The following is an 18695-nucleotide window of genomic DNA, read 5'->3' as shown; positions in this document are numbered from 1 at the left end:
AAGACAAAAACAAATCAAGACAAAGAAAATTTAGCATGGCGCAGAAATGATTTTAGATGAACTTGCTTTACCTTGTACAAGCAGGAAGGCATGACTTGAGGACTCCCCAGCAATATTAATGGCCTTAACCATGATGCTAGCAGAATCTTGTGTTTCGACATCTCTTATGACCAATTCACATACATTGTCCTCAGGCCAGTACCAGTAAATACGGTCAGACTTTTCCAGCTGAATGCCATTCTTGAACCACTGACACTCAGGTTCTGGTCTACCAACTACTCTGACTCTGAAACGAACCTCATCCATTGGAGCAACAGTCTTGCTTGCAATGCGTTCCAGGATCTTGGGTGCTTCCATGCTGGGAGAGAGCAGGACCCGTTCAGGTTTTATTGTGGGGATAGTGAGTTTACCCTCTTCCTCCATCCTCTTCCTTTCAGCTTCTTCTTTCTCTTTCATATGATGGAGCAGGTCCTCTTTAGTCTTCTTCAATAGGTCTTCATAAGAGTCATCCCTCTTGCGAGACTTAAGCTCTACAGCCGAGATAGACTCATAGAAACCCTCCTCTGTTCTGCGCTTGAACTTGCTCTTCAGTTCTTCAGACTCCTCTGAAGTTTTCTCATGAAGAATTCTCTGTGTCTTACGCAGCTTAACCACTTCCCTGTCTTGTGAAGCCTCACTAGGTCGGTCCATCTTCACAATATCAAATCCAATCTTGCCAGGCTCGTGTGTAGCCTCTGCAAGTTTTGGTTCTGGTGCACGACGCAGGACAGTTCTAAAGTCTTCCCTCTGCTGGATCTCTAGCTTTACTGTGTGCTCAGCTGTTCCTAAAGGATTGTCAGCAACCACCCTAACCTCTCCTGAGTCATAGGACTTGATGTCAACAATCTCTAAATAGTAAATACCATCATAACGGAGTCTATATCTCTTGCTTTTGCGGATAAGTTGTCCGTTGAGGTACCAATTAACCTTTGGTGCTGGATAACCAGTTACTCTGCAGCGGAATCGTGCAATGTTGCCTTCCAGCACTCTTGCTGGTTCAGGAAGCAAGACAATATCAGGTTTTGTCTTTTCAGATTCTTCATCAGCGCCGACTCCTGCAGGTCCTCCCTCATGAGCCATGCGCTCAATCTCATCCATCCTATATGCTCCCTTCCTGCCTTCAGGAAGTTGTGTTTCCTCAACAAGTCCCTTCTCATCCTTGACAATCAGGGTGGCTGAGGTCTGGTCAACTCCACATTTGTTTGTGGCTCTGCAAGTAATAACACCACTGTCCCTAGCATAAGCAACTTCATAATCAAGGCTGCAGTATCCAAATTCATTGACCATATGCAACCTATTAGCAGCAGCCAGAGGTTTGCCATCATGCAGCCACTCCACTACCATATTGGGGTCACCAATAGGAGTGAGTCTACACTCAAAATGGGCTGGTCCAAAACACTTCATTCTGATAGATGTCAACTTCTTCTTGAATTGTGGTTTCTGTTGCTTCTCCTTGTCATAAAGATCACCCTCCTCCCACTGCTCTTGGCCATATCGCAAATGAAGCGGCTCCAACTCGGGTGCTGCAATCTCTTTAGCTTTGTAGGTTCCTCTAGGAATAATGAGCTTCCTCTCGGTTTGAGGGGCAGCAAAGTCCACCTCAACATTGACTCTGCAACGAGTGGTGTCTCTACCAGCCTTGTTGATGGCTGTAGCAGTGTACCAGGCGCTGTCTGAGCCTGAAGCAGATGGAATCTGGAATTTGGCTTCTCCTTTGGTGCCATCAATCCTGAAAAAGTAAAAGGTCACATATACTGAAGAAAGCACTTTTATACTGCACTGAAAACAAAATATAAAATACTAGATATTACATACTTTATCTGTGGATGCTTGTGTGGGGTGATGATGTCACTGTTTTTCAGCCACACAATGTCTGGCAGGGGGTTTCCAATGGCTTTGACAGCCAACTCAACCAGAGTGCCCTGCTTTACAGTGATGTTTTTCAGCTTTTCAACAAATTGAGGACGTGCCAGGGTTTCTTGAGCTATAGATAGCAAAAAACAACACAATGTCTAACAATATGATCTTTTGGTTAACTAAAAAGTTCAAGAGTGCTATATATCACTCACCATCAACAGTAAGAGTTACATTGAGAGATGCCCGTCCAGCTCTATTCTGAGCAACAACCGTCCACTCTCCAGAGTCTTGTGGTAGGGCTGGGACAATGATCAGGGACTGAGTACCATCCTCTTTAATCACTATCTTGTGTGTGTTATCATTGATCACTTGTTGTCCTGGGAAAAGAAGGGCAAAATGAGTTGACTGAGAGGCTGAATCAGAAAACAAAGGTAGACATCAAGAAATTTTTCTCTGCTACCTTTTCTGTTCTTACCATTGTGGAACCAGTATGTGTCAGGCATTGGCCTGCCAACAACTTTCAAATCAAATCGGGCAGTTTGCCCCTCAGAACATTTTATTGAGGAGGGCTTCATGACAAATACAGGTTTGTATAGTCTTTCAAGCTGAGCCTCATCTGTTTCGTCAAATCGACGGGCAGGAGACTGGCGAGGAGATCGGCTGGAAGAACGCCCTGGGGAGCGGCTCAGAGAACGAGGAGATGTCGATCTGAGAAAAAAGCAGTGTCGTCATTTGACATGGCTGCAGTTAAACAAAACAAATTTTAATGTAAAACATGCAGTGGATAGAAGCTTTGAAAGCTTTCAACCTGATATTGTGTGCTTATTAAAAGTGTGTGTATTATTAGTGTATTATTAAAGCACCACTATTATTCTGCTAGTCACCAATATTGTCTGCCTTTTTTAAAAGCTAAGCTATAAGCCAAAACATCCAACGTCCAGTTCTCATGGCGATATGTGATTTTCTTAATTTCTTTTTTAATTGTGCCATCATTAGATTACCTTATCCTCTGTACTGCTGGCTGTGGTGTGTATCTCTGCGGCGTTACAGCTTCGGATGGCTCCACATAAAGCTTTCCAGAGCTGACTGCATTTCCCTTCATGTTTGTGGCAAAAGCAGTGTACACGCCTTCATCCTCTGGCAGCACCACAGGCAGACGAAGACTGGCTCGCCCATCTTGAAGAACTTCAATTTGGTAACGCGCACTGGGCCTGATGCGCTGGCCATCTTTGTACCAGGCAATCTGGCACAAGATGACAGTAGATCAACAAAGCTGGCTAAACGCTATAAAACTGTGAGAGTGCGATGACTCGACAGAAAGCATGAAACATAGCTGTTTGTTGTACTGTCAGATTTAAATGTTTCTCTTTACAGCAACGCTGGAATGGTATTTACAAAATAATAAATAAAGGCCAAAAACCTATATTTCTTGGCAAACCAAATTATTTATTATAAAGCATCACTCTGATATACCCAACTTTGGTTGGATGAGTGAAAGTTGTTTCACTATATGAATGTGTCTCAATACCTTTGGCAGTGGTTTTCCAACCATCTTGCAGTGGAAAGTGACTCCCACTCCCTCCATGATCCTGTAGTTTTTCACTGGTGTGTCAAAGGCTGGCTGCACTGCCTCCTCATCTGCTATAGTCACTACCAGCTCTCCGTCCTCTGCCACAAGCTCTCTGTAAGTAATTGTCATGATACACAGTTCGATCTTCTGTATTATCCTCTCCTCAAAGGCTGAAATGAGGAATTCCTGCAAAAATGATGGACATTAATTATGAACCGTAGATTGAGATCTGTTATCACAGCACTGCAAATGTTTATAGCACAAGTACCGTTTCTGAGACAAAGCTCATCGGGGTTATTGTCCTCCTCTGTTCCAATTCATACTGACTCACGACCACGGAGGGTTCCTGAACCACTGACGTAGTCACTTCAGTTTTATATGTTACATCGTGCTGCTTCATATGTGCTTCATATTCCTCTGTAAACACAGATACGGATACGCAGATAAAGCCAGACACATCTTTTCAAAGTGATTTTTAAAGAAAGTTTAAAACTGCAAAAAACAAAAAAAGGATGCTAGTACCTTCCTCCAACAGGCTGGTGGAAGCTGAAGCTTCTCCGTGGGGATTTTTAGCAAAGATGGAGTATTCTCCGGCATCGTCAGCAAAGGTCATCGAGATCTCCAGTTTACATTCTCCAGTTTCCTTGTAGGCAACTTTGTATCTGATAAGAAAACCAAAACAAGCTAGTGCTTCATCGTCACAGCATGATTTCAAGGCTCAATAACAAATTGTTCTACCTTAATATTTGGTTTGTCACTGCCATTACTTACAAAGTAAAGTGGATTTTTATTTAAAAAAATAAAAAAACGATATGTTAGAGAGTGTACAACGTACAAAAGACAATGATAGCTAGCTCCAGTTAAGCAAATCCACAAAAAACATTGGCCGGTGATGTAAATATGTCTTTTCAAAGACACTAACCTGCTTTGCAATGACATGGTCATCAGAGGACCACTGTTAAAAGGACCTCATAAAGAAAATATCTGAACTGCTAAACACACGTAAGTTACCTACATGTTAATAAAGATCATTATCACAGTTGTGGTCATTTTTAAGGTCTGATCTAAAACATTAAAAATATTGCAAACATTACAAAACAGCTGACTCATAACGGAGCAGGACTATAACTGTTCCTGTTTGTTCCACAGATAGGAGATGAAATCAAAGAGATCAAATACTTATTTCACTCAGTGACATGCAAATCAATAGATTTCTGGTTGATATCTGTCTCTGTTCATTTCTTTGCAAGTCAGCAAACTCAGATATTCAGCAGGGGATCCATTTTTTCCTGTATGTATTTTATAATCTGTATCACCTGTATCCAGTGGTAAGCAGCACGCCATTCTTCTTCCAGATAATGTGAGGTCTTGGATTTCCTCCAACCTGGCATTCAAACACAACACTTCCTCCCTCCACTAGCTTCTGCACAGTGGGTTTCTTGATGAAGAACGGAGCTGCAGGTTCTCCTGCGCTCAACTCTGTCACTGTCTGCAGCTTTGTTTCAGCTGCAACACTGAAGAGGAGCAATAGCTTTATCAATTCTGCAGCTTTGGATTCTTACATGACAATAAATCTGCAAAGAATGAATCTGACTTTTACAACTCACGTTTTTTCTTGTGTGATTGCAATTTCTGTGACAGCTGTTTCCTCTCTGCTTTCGATTTCTTCTGAAACTACAAGAGAAAGTGAAAGTCAAATTAGTTTGTATAAAACTTGATGATCTGTAGTTTAACATGTTTTAGCATGTCCACAACTTGGACATTTGACTCTGTTGTGTTCATCAATTTTCAAGTGTACCAGGTGACCGCAGGCTCGTGCAAAAATCCAGTTGTTTTTCTCCTCTACAGTAAATTCATTTCCATACAAGCTTGTCAGCTTTACTTTGGCTTATCATTCCAGTATAGATACCTTTCACAAGCAGGTAGCAGGAGGTGCTCACAGTTCCTGCTTCATTGGTGGCAGTGCAGGTAAACCGGCCACTGTCTTCAGCAAATGCCTCACGAATAATCAGCCTGGCAAATCCGTGCTCGTAGCTGATCTGGAAGTCAATGGAGCTCTCGATCTTGTAGTCCTCCCTGAACCAGATTATGACCGGGGAAGGGTGACTGCTGATTTTGCACTCCAAGGTCACTGACTCACCTTCGGTCACAGTCAGGTTCTTCAGTCCCTGAAATAGTCATAAAGAAGTTTATAGGATGTACGGCGATTTTACATCACATTTATATTCTGAAGACAAAAAGGCCTACTAGGAGTAAATAGTGATCAGAATACGCTCTTTAACTCACACGTTAAAATGTCCTCGTCTTGTAATATTGTCAAAATTAAACACATGCTGGAAACTAGTTCATGCATTTGTTACTTCTTGGCCAGACTAATGTAATTCCTTATCAGGCTGTTGTATAAGCTCTGTTAAATGGTTAAAAATCGATCCTACATGCTGTAGCGAGAGTACTAAGGGAGAGAAAGAACGATCATATTTCTATAATATTATGTTGTGAATTGTTTTCATGTTCTCGTACATTATTGGGTTCACTTAGCAAAAAATGTAAAAATATATTATTCCTTACATTGAATGTAAAATAGATACATTTGAATCACAAACTGTAATTATGTAGTATTATTATGAAAACTGATGACAGGAAGAGCTTTAAATGTTGCTACCTTCAGTGGCTGTTATGAAGTCAGATGCAGCACTTTGTGAAAGGATCAGTTATCTTTTAAAGTTTTCACTACAAAACATGTTACCTTACATTCATTGGGTCTTTCCTTTTGATAAAGTGTATGTTTAGGGCTGGATCAGGTTTTCTCTCTGATATTTAAGGTACATTCTTGCCAACTAGCTCTTTATAAATAAGCTGAATTTAATTGGAAACAGGAAGCAGATAGGAAAAGTACTCACAGCAATAAGAGTGGGTGGAACAACAGGCTCCTGGGATCTTGTGGGCACTGCAGCCACCTCCTGCAGAAACCAACAAGACAACTTAAAAAATTGTCCCCCAAAAAACAAAGTATGGGGTTCTGTTAGAATAAAGGGAGAAAACAGGTTAGAGTAGACAAAAAACCATATAAAGAGGACAGAGGGATGAAGGTGAAGCAGCAAAGACAGGAATAAGAGGAGGAGGATTCTTCATGAGGCAGGGGAAAGGCAGCATATCAGTTGCTGCTGCGTTAAGATAGGTAGAAGAACTCAGGTGAACATCCACACAGGATTAAGTTGAGGAACGATAGGAATGATAGCAGTGAGGACATCAGACCAACCTGAGGCTCCCATTCCTCAAATTCTTCCTCACTAAACGCATAAGCGCCTCTGCTGTCAAGTTGAGTCTTATATCGCACATCTCTGAACGGTGGTGGGAAGGGCTCAGGTATCACATGAACCTCCACCGCCGCCTGTCGAGACGGACTGGGAGATTTGACTGGCTTGATGATCTTTCTGGGGGTTGAAGGGGAGGATAGCTCTTTGTGCAGTGTAGCGATGGCAGAGCCAGCAAGGGACACCTGATCAGCCAATGAGAACAGCATTAACCATCACACACAGATAGTGAGTCCAAATTCTGCTGGGGATTAGTGAGCAAGAGACACTGAAGCTAAACAGGAAATCTAAACCAGCTAAAAACGGACTAAAACTGAAACAGGTTGAGAAACAGCAACTGTTTCTTTGCTGTGACTGATTTAATCCGTGAGGTGGGATTATCTGATGATATTTAGATGGTTTTTCCACGAGGTGACTGCTTCATCTATTCTACAGACTACTACTCTGAACCAAAACACAAAGTCATATCTAAGGAAAAAAAACAGTGTTACTATTGCTGTTATATAATAACCACAAACTATAGCTAGTGGATGTTATGATGGGGTAGTCCTCAAAAGAAACAAATGCCGTGGTAGGATACTGTGAGGACGGGATCAACGGGGATTAGACTGAAGGAAAACTGTATGTTAAGATGTTCACATTCAAATGAAGGTTTTGGGACGACGATGGCCTCAAGCTGTTCTTCTTACCTCATGTCTAGGTTCATGTTTAGGAACAGAAACTTTAGAAACTGTGAAATGTGGAACTGGGGGCTGGACGACACCAGTGTCCACACAGGAGAAGATTTCTGTTGTTCTCTGAATCTGGAGTAATCAACAGAGTGTGTTAGGATAGTTGATGCTCCATATCATTAAAATGAGACGTAAGTAACTGAATTCAGGGAACTCGTCCAACCTGAGAGACCTGGACTCTGTGCTGCTCTGCAGACACAGCAGGCTCAGTAGGAAGTGTTTTTGTTGCAATAACTTGTTTCTCTGCAGTTGCTGCCGCCTGTTGCTTTATCCTCAACTCCACATCCTCCTCTTCCTCTTTCCGAACACCCTCCCCATGCACAGGCTTGAGGACACGAGCAAGGTCAACAGCGGCCACCACTGTAGCCACTGCCTCAGCCTTTTTTTCTCCCTCATCCTGAAGACACAACAAGCAGCACACACATCTCAGAGAAGACAATGCTCCACCAAAAGCCTTAAGGACTGAAAAAAACACGACAAATAAAGCATCCATAAAGTCACGCAACACAGAAGTGAAATATCACGCAGTCTTCTATCCAAGATTCACAACTTGAGGTTCAGTATCTTGTCCAAGGATACTTGGCATGCAGATCGGAGCAGCCATGGATCAACTCATCATCCTTCCAGTTATTAGATGAGCTGCTCTACCATCCTGATCTGCAGTCACCTGATGAATTAAATGCATAAGGTTGCTGTGGGAAGACACAAACCCAGGGCACTGTCGCAGGAACTCGAGCCCTCAGTATGTGGGTCATTTTCTCAACAATGTGACCAAACACTCTCTCTTTATCCTGAGCCAAAAACTTCTTATGTAAATGATGCAGTGCTGGCTATTTTAATAATTGTGATTTGTACAGCACTTTGTGATTTTTTTGCCTGTAAAAAGTGCTCTATAAATAAACTTTTCTTATTTACTAGAATGTCAATAAACCTGCTGTGTATGGTTAAAATGGGACCTTCCTTTTTTCTCTTATCATTGCTGACTAGTGCAGCGCACTAGTGCAGTATATATGTGTGTGAATGTGTGGATGACTGAATGTGGTGTAAAGCACTTTGGGGTCCTTAGGGACTAAGTAAAGCGCTACACAAATACAGGCCATTTACCATTTATGCCTACAAAAAGATCTCACAGAAACGTCTTGTTTGCAAACTGATTTAGAATTTTTCAGCCACACCTTCTTAAAAAGAGCTTTGTTTTTTCTTTGGATTGAACATACATTTTTCAAAACTGACCCTTTTGCTGCCCAGAGCTTGATTGTTACTGATATTATCTCTATGATGAGTTCAATTCGATAAATATGATTTTAAGGTTATGAGTGAATTCAAAACAGTAACAATGTCCTGAAGGAAGACTGGGTCAAAATGACAAAGAGTCACACTCTGGCAAACAGGATAATCACATTAGAAGCCACAGCTAATAACCAAGAAAGGACAACGTTGCATTAAAAGAAAAGAAAAGAAGAAGACAGAAAGAACAGAAAATAAATGCATGTTCACTTTACATCCAATACATCGGCACAGCTGGGCCAACATGTTCACAACATAAAAGTTAGTGATGTCAGTTTAAAAAGCAAAATTAAAAACAGAGTATTTGTCCGTGTTCATTCTGCAGTCACAAACAAAACGCATGTCAGGTTGGATGTACTGATTGAGTTGAGTTAACCAGCATGCAGGCTGTACCACTCTCACCTCTCTGGTGGCAGCCACCTGCTGCTCCCAGTGCTTCTCCATGTGAAGCTGAGTGGTGCTGCTGACAGCGGTCATGCTTGCCATGCTGGTATAGCTCGCCTCAGTCGCGTAGTCTCCCTGTTTCCAGGGCGGCAGAACCTCTGCAGAGGTAGATACCTGCAAGTAGTCGATTGAGGTTACGCTTTATCTAACACACGTTCAAAAAATGAAGGTCTGCAGATTTTAACAGCAGTTGTTGTGTGTGTGCTTCGAGAGACAGATCAAAGCCACTTTATGAACCAGTTTTCAAACTTTATTCATTGTGTTTTATTTTTCCTCTGTATCCTGATGTTACATGTGATCTCCTGCAGATTTTCATGTTGCCTCTAAAAATTGTTATTACTATTGCCAAATGCTGTAATTTCAGTTACATCATATATACATATATACTTTCTAACAGTAACTTACACCCTGCATCTCTGCAGGAAGACAAGAACAACAATACCAGAGAAAACAGGACTGTTCCATCAGTGATCAATAATATTTGTACAAAAACTAGCTGGTATTCAAAATCAGAGTCACTAATTGTGTTGCTACCCCACACCTGAAGATGGCACTAATACAGTTAAATACATGGAATATGCAGCGTTTCATGTTTTTTTTGGTATTTGCTGATGAGCAAACTGAAAAGCCAAACAAACCGAGGCATGTACACTAAGTCACTGTTACAGCATCTTGACAGTGAAAGTGGACTCCAGATAGATGCTCTGACCTGTTTCCTGGTCATGATGGGAGACTTGACTGGTCGGATGGGAGAAACAGACAGTTTGGTGGATGGAGACACTGGTCTGTAGACGACAACACGTAGATCAGTCAGTTCATGTAGTCAATTTAGATGACCACCTGCCTTCACTGAGATCACATTTGCATACCTGACAGGTGTCGGTGTTGGCCCTTTCACATGTCTGACAGGCGAAGGGGACTGCTGACGTCCTGCCGTCACCTTGGAAACATAGGACGGCGGGGACTTGGAGGTCGGCTTTGGAGGAACCCGTGGGGGGGTTTTGTGAGCCAAATGCTGAGTGATCATTCCTTCTCCTACATGGATCTCCCTCTTAGTGGAGGCCTGGAAACTAGTCTCCACCTTCAAAAGGGGAACATTTTATATTTACTAAGAAATGAGATATGAACATGACCTTTAAACATTAATTCCACACTCTGTTTCTTTTTCATGCATTTTTTTAGCAGTACTGTCACCATAACATGACAATCAGGCAGAAGTACCTGAATAATACTGGGAAAAGAAATATTTACTATTTAAGAACTGTGCTTTCTACTTTAATCAACTTAAACTCAGATAATTGTTCCCTAGAACACTTGGTTATCTCACCCTCTGTACTCTGCTCTGGGAAGCCGATATTTGGGATGTGGAAACAGTCTTCAGTTTCTTAGCTGGCACAGCTTCCTCACCTGCAACAACAATAAAAATGAAAGTTTAGGTTGATTAATTATGGTAAATTATCATTTAACACATATTAAAAACTGGAGTATTCAATTATTATGAGGATTATGCGTGTCCACATAAAATATTTTGACCAAACTTGACGTATTTGAAGAATTAATTAAACTGTGGCGCTTACCCTGAACTAGCAATTCGGCAGTGGAGGTGGCCCGTCCGCTGTTGTTGGTGGCAGTCACAGAATATGTCCCAGAGTCCTCTGGGAAGGCTTCAGCGATCAACAAAGTATACAGGTCTCCATCTTGGAGGATCCTGAAGTCGGCCGAGCTCTGAATCTCGGCCCCTTCTCTGTAGAACTTCACAGCTGGTGTTGGGATTCCTGTCACTCGCACATCCAGCCTCACCTGGCTGCCTTGTCTCACTGTTAAACTCTGAAGTCTTTGAAGGAAATTTGGAGGCGCCGTCTCCACTGCAGAGATAGAAGATTAGCTTGATTTTAATGCTGACCTGCCCTTACCAAGCAGTAACCTAACTAAAAGCACCAAAGACTAATAAACAAAAATGAAGAGTTCTAATCTGGTAACTGCAGTTTACATCCATTTCTGTGCAGATAACAAATCTGCTATAACGACGTGATGCTGTCGTGTCAGTGTGGACCAAAAACACCTGCTATCTCATGAAAAACTGAAAAATGGAAAGAAATTGAACCAGCCTGGTACCAGAAGTGTCTCTGTGTACATAATAAAATGAGTCCTGATGTCTTTTATATTATCGTTAATAAATTAAAATCAACGATTCAGACCTCAGTGGGTTTAAGTTTGTTAATAACTTTATGCAATGATGTGCTGCAACAGCTGCATCTATGCTGAGTTTATCACTGGATTAAGTTACACGACCCCCCCCCCTGTTAAAGACCAGCAGGATACATTTAGACTGGCACTAACCCACAGAGAGTTTGAGGATCTCATCTAAGATTCACTTTACTGTAGCGTATAGCAACATTAATGATTTGTTTTTGGATGTATTTGTGCCTCTGTTGCTTTTGATGGTATTCCTTTATAATACTGCCATGCTGATACAGCAACGAGCAAGCAGGCAAACTGCAAACTGATAATGGAGATGATGGAGATTTGTACTAGAAAGGTAACGTATAAGAAATGAATGACTTAAATCACGTTGTTCTTGGGCTTTTGCATTTCCACGGTTTTAGAAAACTTGGCCTGTCGGACCTTGAGGTTGAGGTCTGAGGGCAAACCATTCTTTCACGAATGTTTGTAGAAGCAGCCTGAATGCTATAGGAGCCAGTGACTATGTAAGTGATTGGAACGCCTGAATTCAGTGATTTGAATGGGAAAATACTTCAGTGTATTTTTCCTGTGTTTTCCCAGGTCACCGGTGTCCCAGTCTCCCTGCTCTCACCTGTAACGAGGAGTTCAGCGGTGCTTGTGGCTTGTCCAGCTCCGTTCGTGGCTCTAACAGAAAACCTTCCGCTGTGTGCAGCCGTCACAGCAGGAATCCTCAGAACAGCGCGGCCATCGCTGAACAAGATCTGTATACCTGGCAGAGTGGTGGTGGAAAGAACCTGGCCATCGCGGAACCAGCTCACCTCGGGAACTGGAGAACCTGTGGACGACAGAACAGTCACAAATGGTCGGGTTCAACATGTGAGTCGGTTCAGTCTGGAAGCTGTCTTACCACTAATTTGAGCCTCAAACGTCGCGGCACTACCCTCAAGTGCCACGACGCTCTGTAGCGGCTGTGTGAATGTCGGTGCTTGTGTTGACATGTTGGCTGGCACCCTACACACAAATAAGACAAAGACACAGTCAGTGGACACGTCAAACAACATCAACAAATTAGTGCAGCATAAAATGAAACGTCCTTTCAAAGAATTGTTGGCATTACCCGGCAGCACATATCAGTATCACTCCACATCATGCTCGGAAGTGGACATCAGGAGTCAGTCCAGAGAGATAATAAGGTCTACTCTATAAGACTGCTCCAGTTCTAACTATTGTTGTGAGACCTTTGTTTTTAGCTTTTTACAGTTTGGGAGAAAATTAAGGAGTCGTCTTTAACCCTGTAAGACCCAACCCATCAAAAAATAGCCAGCCATGTTTATTAACCCTCATAAACAAAATCCACAAGTGTATTTATTTTTTGCCAAATCATGTTGTGTATGATATATTTTGTTCTATATTTATTATATATTTTTATCGCATGTCATATATTGGGTGTTTTTGGCAACTTTTTGGTAACAACAATGTTAGACAAAAAAAAGAGTTTTGTCCGTAACATTTTGAAATTATGGCAAGTATTGATCATGCTGATGAGATCGAGGTCTCAGAAACTCATTATAGGGTTAAGACTTGAGATTTTCTTAGTTTAACTCACGAGTCCAGATGATTTTTAGAAATAGGCTCTAACTATTTTTGTTTATAGACATAATTCATGGTTTTTACCTTTTTATTGAATTGTCCACAGAGACAGGGCTGTAAAGCACAAATCTAAAGCTAACTTTACCTTTACATTGGAAACAGCAACAAAGGGAGATGACTTTGGGTTTTTTCATGCTGTCAGTCAAACCAGCACGACTTCAGACAAGCTGTCTCTTCCAAAGTTAGTAAGATGGCTTTTACTTCAGTTTGGACATCTCAAAGGGAATCACCACTGCAGCAGAGTTTTACCCAATAATGCAGTGACAGGAGTACTGTAACCTTCACATATGAGTCCTATGAGTTTAAGGTGCATTGTGGGTAATATAGGTGATATGAAGAAAGACACATTTGGATGTGCAGAACAACGTTACAAGCATTACGTTCGTCTATAACAGTGGTTCTCAACCCGGGGTCGATCGAACCCTAGGGGTTCGGTGAGTCGATCCCAGGGGTTCGGCAGAGCCTCCACCGTGACATGCACGGCTCATTTTGTGCACCAATAAAAAACATATCTATGTCTTGAATTTGAAAAAAATCACATTTTATTTTTCACTAAAGAGGGGTTCAGTGAATGCGCACATGAAACTGGTGGGGTTCGTTACCTCCAACAAGGTTAAGAACCACTGGTCTATAATCTGAGTGAAAAATATATTTCAGGATGAACCTTTGCATATTCTGTACCAAATACATGTCTTTATATTTCTTATCTGCAAAAATGAAGACATCTTCCTGTGTTTAGGTAACGACCACAGATGAATTAGATCATCTCCACTCAGAATGTCATACAGAGTTTGCCCATCAGACAGTACACAGATACACAGCATCAGTTTTTAAATATTCAGATGTGACCACAACAAATATCTTTCAGCACTCTATGAAACTACACTATCTTTGTCTTCATTAAACTGCATCAAATATCCCACTGCTGCTCACTCCAGTAAATAAAACATATGTAAAAACACAAACAGCTGCATCTGAGGCTCTGTAGATGTTGTGTCCACAGCTTCTCTTTGATGGTTAGTGTGCTGACAGGAACTCTGCTGAGTTTATTTTAGGAGCGACATCCCCAGATGTAGTCCAGGCTCCTCAGAGTCTGGCTGATAAACCACTAGCTGATCAGGCAGATCAGAACACCAGCTTAAAACTGGGAAACTGCTCTCAGGTTTCAGTTCGTTCAGTAGACTGGGCTGTGATTTTATGATAGTTTGCTTTTCCTCAGGGTTTTTATCTAATAATTTAACTTTTTTGTAAAAAATGAAATTGTAAAATTTTACATGTTTACTTTACATATTCTTAAAGGAAAGCCACAGCAGTCGCCTCAAGGTGTTATATAGTGTGAGGCAAAGACCCTTTAATAGCAGTAAAGGCTGTATTTTACAAATGTGACTCTAGCCATTGCTATCAGCCACTTGCATTAACAGGAAGTTTGAAATGAGAAGTTTCTTAGTGCCACTTTCAGATTAATAAAGGCATCTTCCAGCCCACAGTCACAGGCATTATGTCTGAGTTCATGTTTGTAAGGGTGGCTAGCTCACTTAGCATTGCTTCGTCTTGGATTCTCATTCACGAGTGGTGGGAGAGTGGAAGCAAAACAGCTGCTGGTAGTCACCAAACGAATACTGTTGCTGATGCCTGCATTGGAAATGAACTTCTAAACTTCCCGGGCTCAAAAGGAGCCAAATTAGGCAGCTGTTACGTATGACTGCATCCTGCACGTTTCTCAGGTTTATGTCCAACCAGTGGGAAACCCAGCTGGGGGCACCAAGGGGGGCTGGTGCCAATCCCTGGACGGATCACTGCCAACAAAGAGACAAGCAGCAGTTCACACTCTTCCATGATCTTATACTTATTTCCTGAACACGTTTGCTCCAGTCTGAGAATCTTGAGCTGCTTCTGCTCAGCTGTGCTGAGAATCATTAAAGTGATGGTTGGGACCTTCAGTCAACCAATCAATTACCTATTTTAAGTGATATCGACTTTAATAGCAGGAAATTAACTAGGCAACCCCCCTCCCCCACACACACATATTTTTCAAGTAACCTATATTTGACAACAGCATAATAAAACTGAAAATTCTGTTTTTGCTGAGCCACCCCCCATGTGGCCACCCCTACGGAAAAACTCTGCAGGTGCCCCTGAACCAGGCTAGTCCCGGATCACGGCAGAAAGTTTAGGAAAAGCACTGAAACTACAGAAACTACAGAGAAAGTGTTTTTCACAGCACCACTCATCAGTCAAATATTACTCTGCTGCTTTAGGAGTGCCTCAGTATCCTTCTGAAGAAGCTAGTAGAAAGAAAAAGTCACACTTACACGAACAACATGGTAAGAATTACATTTGTTTGTCTAACCTGGCTGAATACATTTCCTATTTGAGCTTAATTTTCTTCACATTAATTATAATTAATTCTGTTTCAGGCAACATCAGAAGATGAACGTCAACGATGTGCTTTATATTATTTAGAAACTGTTCACACTATTTAATGAACTGTCAATAAATCAGTAGACTGGAGTCAGCGAGGGCAGTGAAACTTGACCTAGTTTGATTGATCAGCGACATTCCCGTCACACAGGAATTTGTCCCACTGCCTGAAGGGAAAACTTATGGATTTTGTTTGTCTTTATCAGTGTTTCATTCGTTATCAGCAGCATTCACTGGCACTGCTAAGCTCTGCCGGGCGTCTTACTGGCCCTTTTTGGTGAAACTGGCTCTGACTGGTCTTGACTGGCACTGGAGTCCTCCTGGATCTGGTCCAGGCCACCTGAGAGTTTTGTCAACTTTACAATGCACAAAGACTGACAGCTGTTGCTGTTGGAGGCATGAAATAACTCCCACTCTGGTTATTAAGGTAATTCAGCTTCAACTTAGCAACTTCAACAGTTGCTGAACTGCAGAGCTGCTTCAGTGACAGACTGCTGCATCCTCGATGCATGAAGGAGCGTTTCTGCAGGTCCTTCCTCCCTGCAGCTGTCAGACTGCACGATCAGAACTGCTCCCAACAAACACAGATGTTTACGTCAGCGCTGTAACTGCACTATCTTATCAACCGGTTCACATTATAACCTGGTTTGCCTCTTATCTGTATTTAATTTTATTTAATTTAATAACGGTACAGCAATCTGTTTTTGGTAACCACTGTCCTCGATGTAAATATGTAAGAAAAACTGTGTATGTTTCTGTTCTGTGTCCTGTGTACTGTTTGTTGTATATGTGTCTTTCTGGCTGCTGTTACACCCAAATTTCCCCTTGTGGGAAAATTAAAGGATTATTCTATTCTATTCTATTCTATTCTATTCTATTCTATTCTAACTAGTCGAAAATCTCAAGAAAACAAAAAATGGTGAGCTTCAAATCAGAAAATAAAGAATCATTTCAACATAAAGACATCAATAATTTTATTTGAGATGTTATGATGTGTGGAATTATCTTATTGCCGTAACCATGGAGCTAAAATTCTTAATCTCACTTTGTAAGGAGAATGGGCCATTAATAGAATTAATTTTTAAATGTTTATCTATTTATTTTTTATTTAATTTCATTTCCAATTGTAAAGTTTCATTTGTTTCCTTCACGCTAAAGATGAACATTCGAATATCTGACAGTTCATTCTAATTAATCTGATCTTTTGAATACCATAAAATTTACTCTCCATCCAGAGAATCACAATGTTAATATTTATTATTTTAATAACCACATTAATAATATTATATATAAAATCATATATGTCATCATCATAAAACAGTATATATATTTTATTATTTTAATTTTTTTATTTAAAATTAGTAAATAATTAACAATTTATATTAATCATTGTGTAATAAATAACAAAAAGGACTATCATAATCCCCTAAAAACATTATGTGAATAAAAACATAAAGACATATATTTTTTACTTTTAAATGATTAACATGAGTTTTTCAACATTTTTAAACCTCTTAAGAAACATGTTCTCATCTTTATATCATGTGGAGTAATAATATCATAACAGTTATGATGTGGGACCTACTGAACAATAACAGCATGATATAGCTAAACAGATGAAATGAAACACTGAACATGCACATGATGCACATGATGTCACAGTTCAGAAACTGAGCCCGAGGCAAAGCAAGGGGAGCGTTTATAACACATTAGTTACACTCTCACCCCTCCAGAGTTCAGACTGTTTGGACTGAAACGTTCGTTTGCTGCTCAATTATAATAAGCATAAAAGCAATAATAATGTAAACAATGAATTATTATTATTTTGCAATCATTTCAGCTTTAGAAGCAGAAATAAGATGACTTGCTAATAATTCTTAGGATTATTATGTTTTCTGTGAAACCTGAGTCCTGCTTTCTATTTAACTTTATTCATTTGTATTCATATTATATGCTTTTTATAAACAGTTAAAATAAATTACTTTCCAAAGTAAATATATTTAATGCAACAACAAAACACTTAACTCAGATTTTATGTACTTTTTAAGATCAATGTTCTTGGGCTGTTTCGTTATAGGACACGTCTGGAAACATCTTAAAAGCAATGACAGCGTAAATGAGCCAAATGCAAGAACCTCCACTTGAAAAATAAAACACAAGCTCAAAACATTATATTAACTAAATGATATTAAATTTATTGTAAATACATTTAATAAAACTAAAATACAAACTCGGCTCAGCTGTTGACTATTCTCAAATCTAAAATAAAAGCTTCCTTGAAGTGTTGCTGCAGTCAGTCACCACCACCCCGTGCCCGGGGGTTGGGCGCTAAAGCCAACGACTAAAAATATCACCACCTCCACCCCAACACATCTCAGTTTGATTGACAGGCACCATGTGGCACATATCTGGAGGGGCAACTGATAGCCCTGCTGCTGATTCCCTTAAAAAGCCATCAGCCACTCAGCTGGGATCCAATCTGATGTTCTCAGCGGCTATTCTGGGATGCCCTGCTCTAACCTTCAGCTAAAAAAATATAAAAAGATCACTTTGTCTGGTTCTCCGTTGGAGCTCATTATTCACAACAGTTTAAAAAACTTTAAAGACACTTACTTGTCTGGACAAGGATGCCTGGGAAGCCCAGATTTGGGCGCTCAGCAGGAAATCTAAAATCTTTATCCAGAAAACGGAGTCAGAAAATCCAAAAGGGGAACAGTTGAGCCTCAAAGGAACCCCAAAGAAAAAAACAAAACTACAGGCCTACGCCGCCGTGTAGTTTTGTAGTTTTCCTCGTAACAGCAGTCCCTCCAGCCGAGGCGTCCAGGCTGGGAACGCTGACTCTGCTCAGGGCAGCTGGTCGGCCGAGTGAGGCCTTTATACTGCTGTGACATCACACAGGGCACCACATGACATTGGTCAGCTCTGTACAGCAATGCAGGGGATTGTGGGAGGAAAGGCAGACATTTTGTGCAACTCGTCACACCTGTCAGCTGCTTTACTCAAGGCAGCCTCTTCCTCACTGTATGTGCTTCAAAGAATCAGGAGATTTGTTTGAAAGTTGAGGTGTTACCAAAGTCATCGATAAACTCAATCTGATCATCTGATCAATGCCAACCTTCCACGTTTCTCTGCAGATAGGGTGGGGGCTCATCTGATGGTGACTCAGTAGTATAATACAACGTTTGCTCTTTTATCTCT

At 41.0% G+C, this 18695-nt stretch overlaps 1 protein-coding gene across 1 annotated transcript in view; it reads right to left on the bottom strand.

The window, feature by feature from the left end:
- Positions 1-18197, bottom strand: part of ttn.2 (titin, tandem duplicate 2) — a 217919-nt gene extending 199722 nt beyond the window's left edge. The window contains exons 1-20 of the mRNA XM_082507917.1: positions 18111-18197; positions 12334-12437; positions 12058-12261; positions 10820-11107; positions 10570-10649; positions 10112-10323; positions 9952-10027; positions 9201-9356; positions 6367-6426; positions 5376-5634; positions 5074-5140; positions 4783-4980; positions 3989-4128; positions 3735-3883; positions 3425-3652; positions 2898-3139; positions 2372-2604; positions 2109-2273; positions 1855-2023; positions 72-1768 (exon numbers count right to left, since the gene is read on the bottom strand). Coding sequence (XP_082364043.1) covers positions 72-1768; positions 1855-2023; positions 2109-2273; positions 2372-2604; positions 2898-3139; positions 3425-3652; positions 3735-3883; positions 3989-4128; positions 4783-4980; positions 5074-5140; positions 5376-5634; positions 6367-6426; positions 9201-9356; positions 9952-10027; positions 10112-10323; positions 10570-10649; positions 10820-11107; positions 12058-12261; positions 12334-12424 — 4714 coding nt within the window. The 5' untranslated portion in view covers positions 12425-12437; positions 18111-18197. The remainder of the gene's footprint in view (positions 1-71; positions 1769-1854; positions 2024-2108; positions 2274-2371; positions 2605-2897; positions 3140-3424; positions 3653-3734; positions 3884-3988; positions 4129-4782; positions 4981-5073; positions 5141-5375; positions 5635-6366; positions 6427-9200; positions 9357-9951; positions 10028-10111; positions 10324-10569; positions 10650-10819; positions 11108-12057; positions 12262-12333; positions 12438-18110) is intronic.
- Between the last annotated feature and the right edge of the window lie 498 nt (positions 18198-18695).

This window comes from Aulonocara stuartgranti (assembly GCF_965226115.1).
Source record: "Aulonocara stuartgranti genome assembly, chromosome: 16".
NCBI classification, from domain to species: domain Eukaryota; kingdom Metazoa; phylum Chordata; class Actinopteri; order Cichliformes; family Cichlidae; genus Aulonocara; species Aulonocara stuartgranti.
The sequence above is the reverse complement of the archived record's forward strand: the minus strand, read 5'-3'. Positions and strand labels throughout refer to the sequence as shown.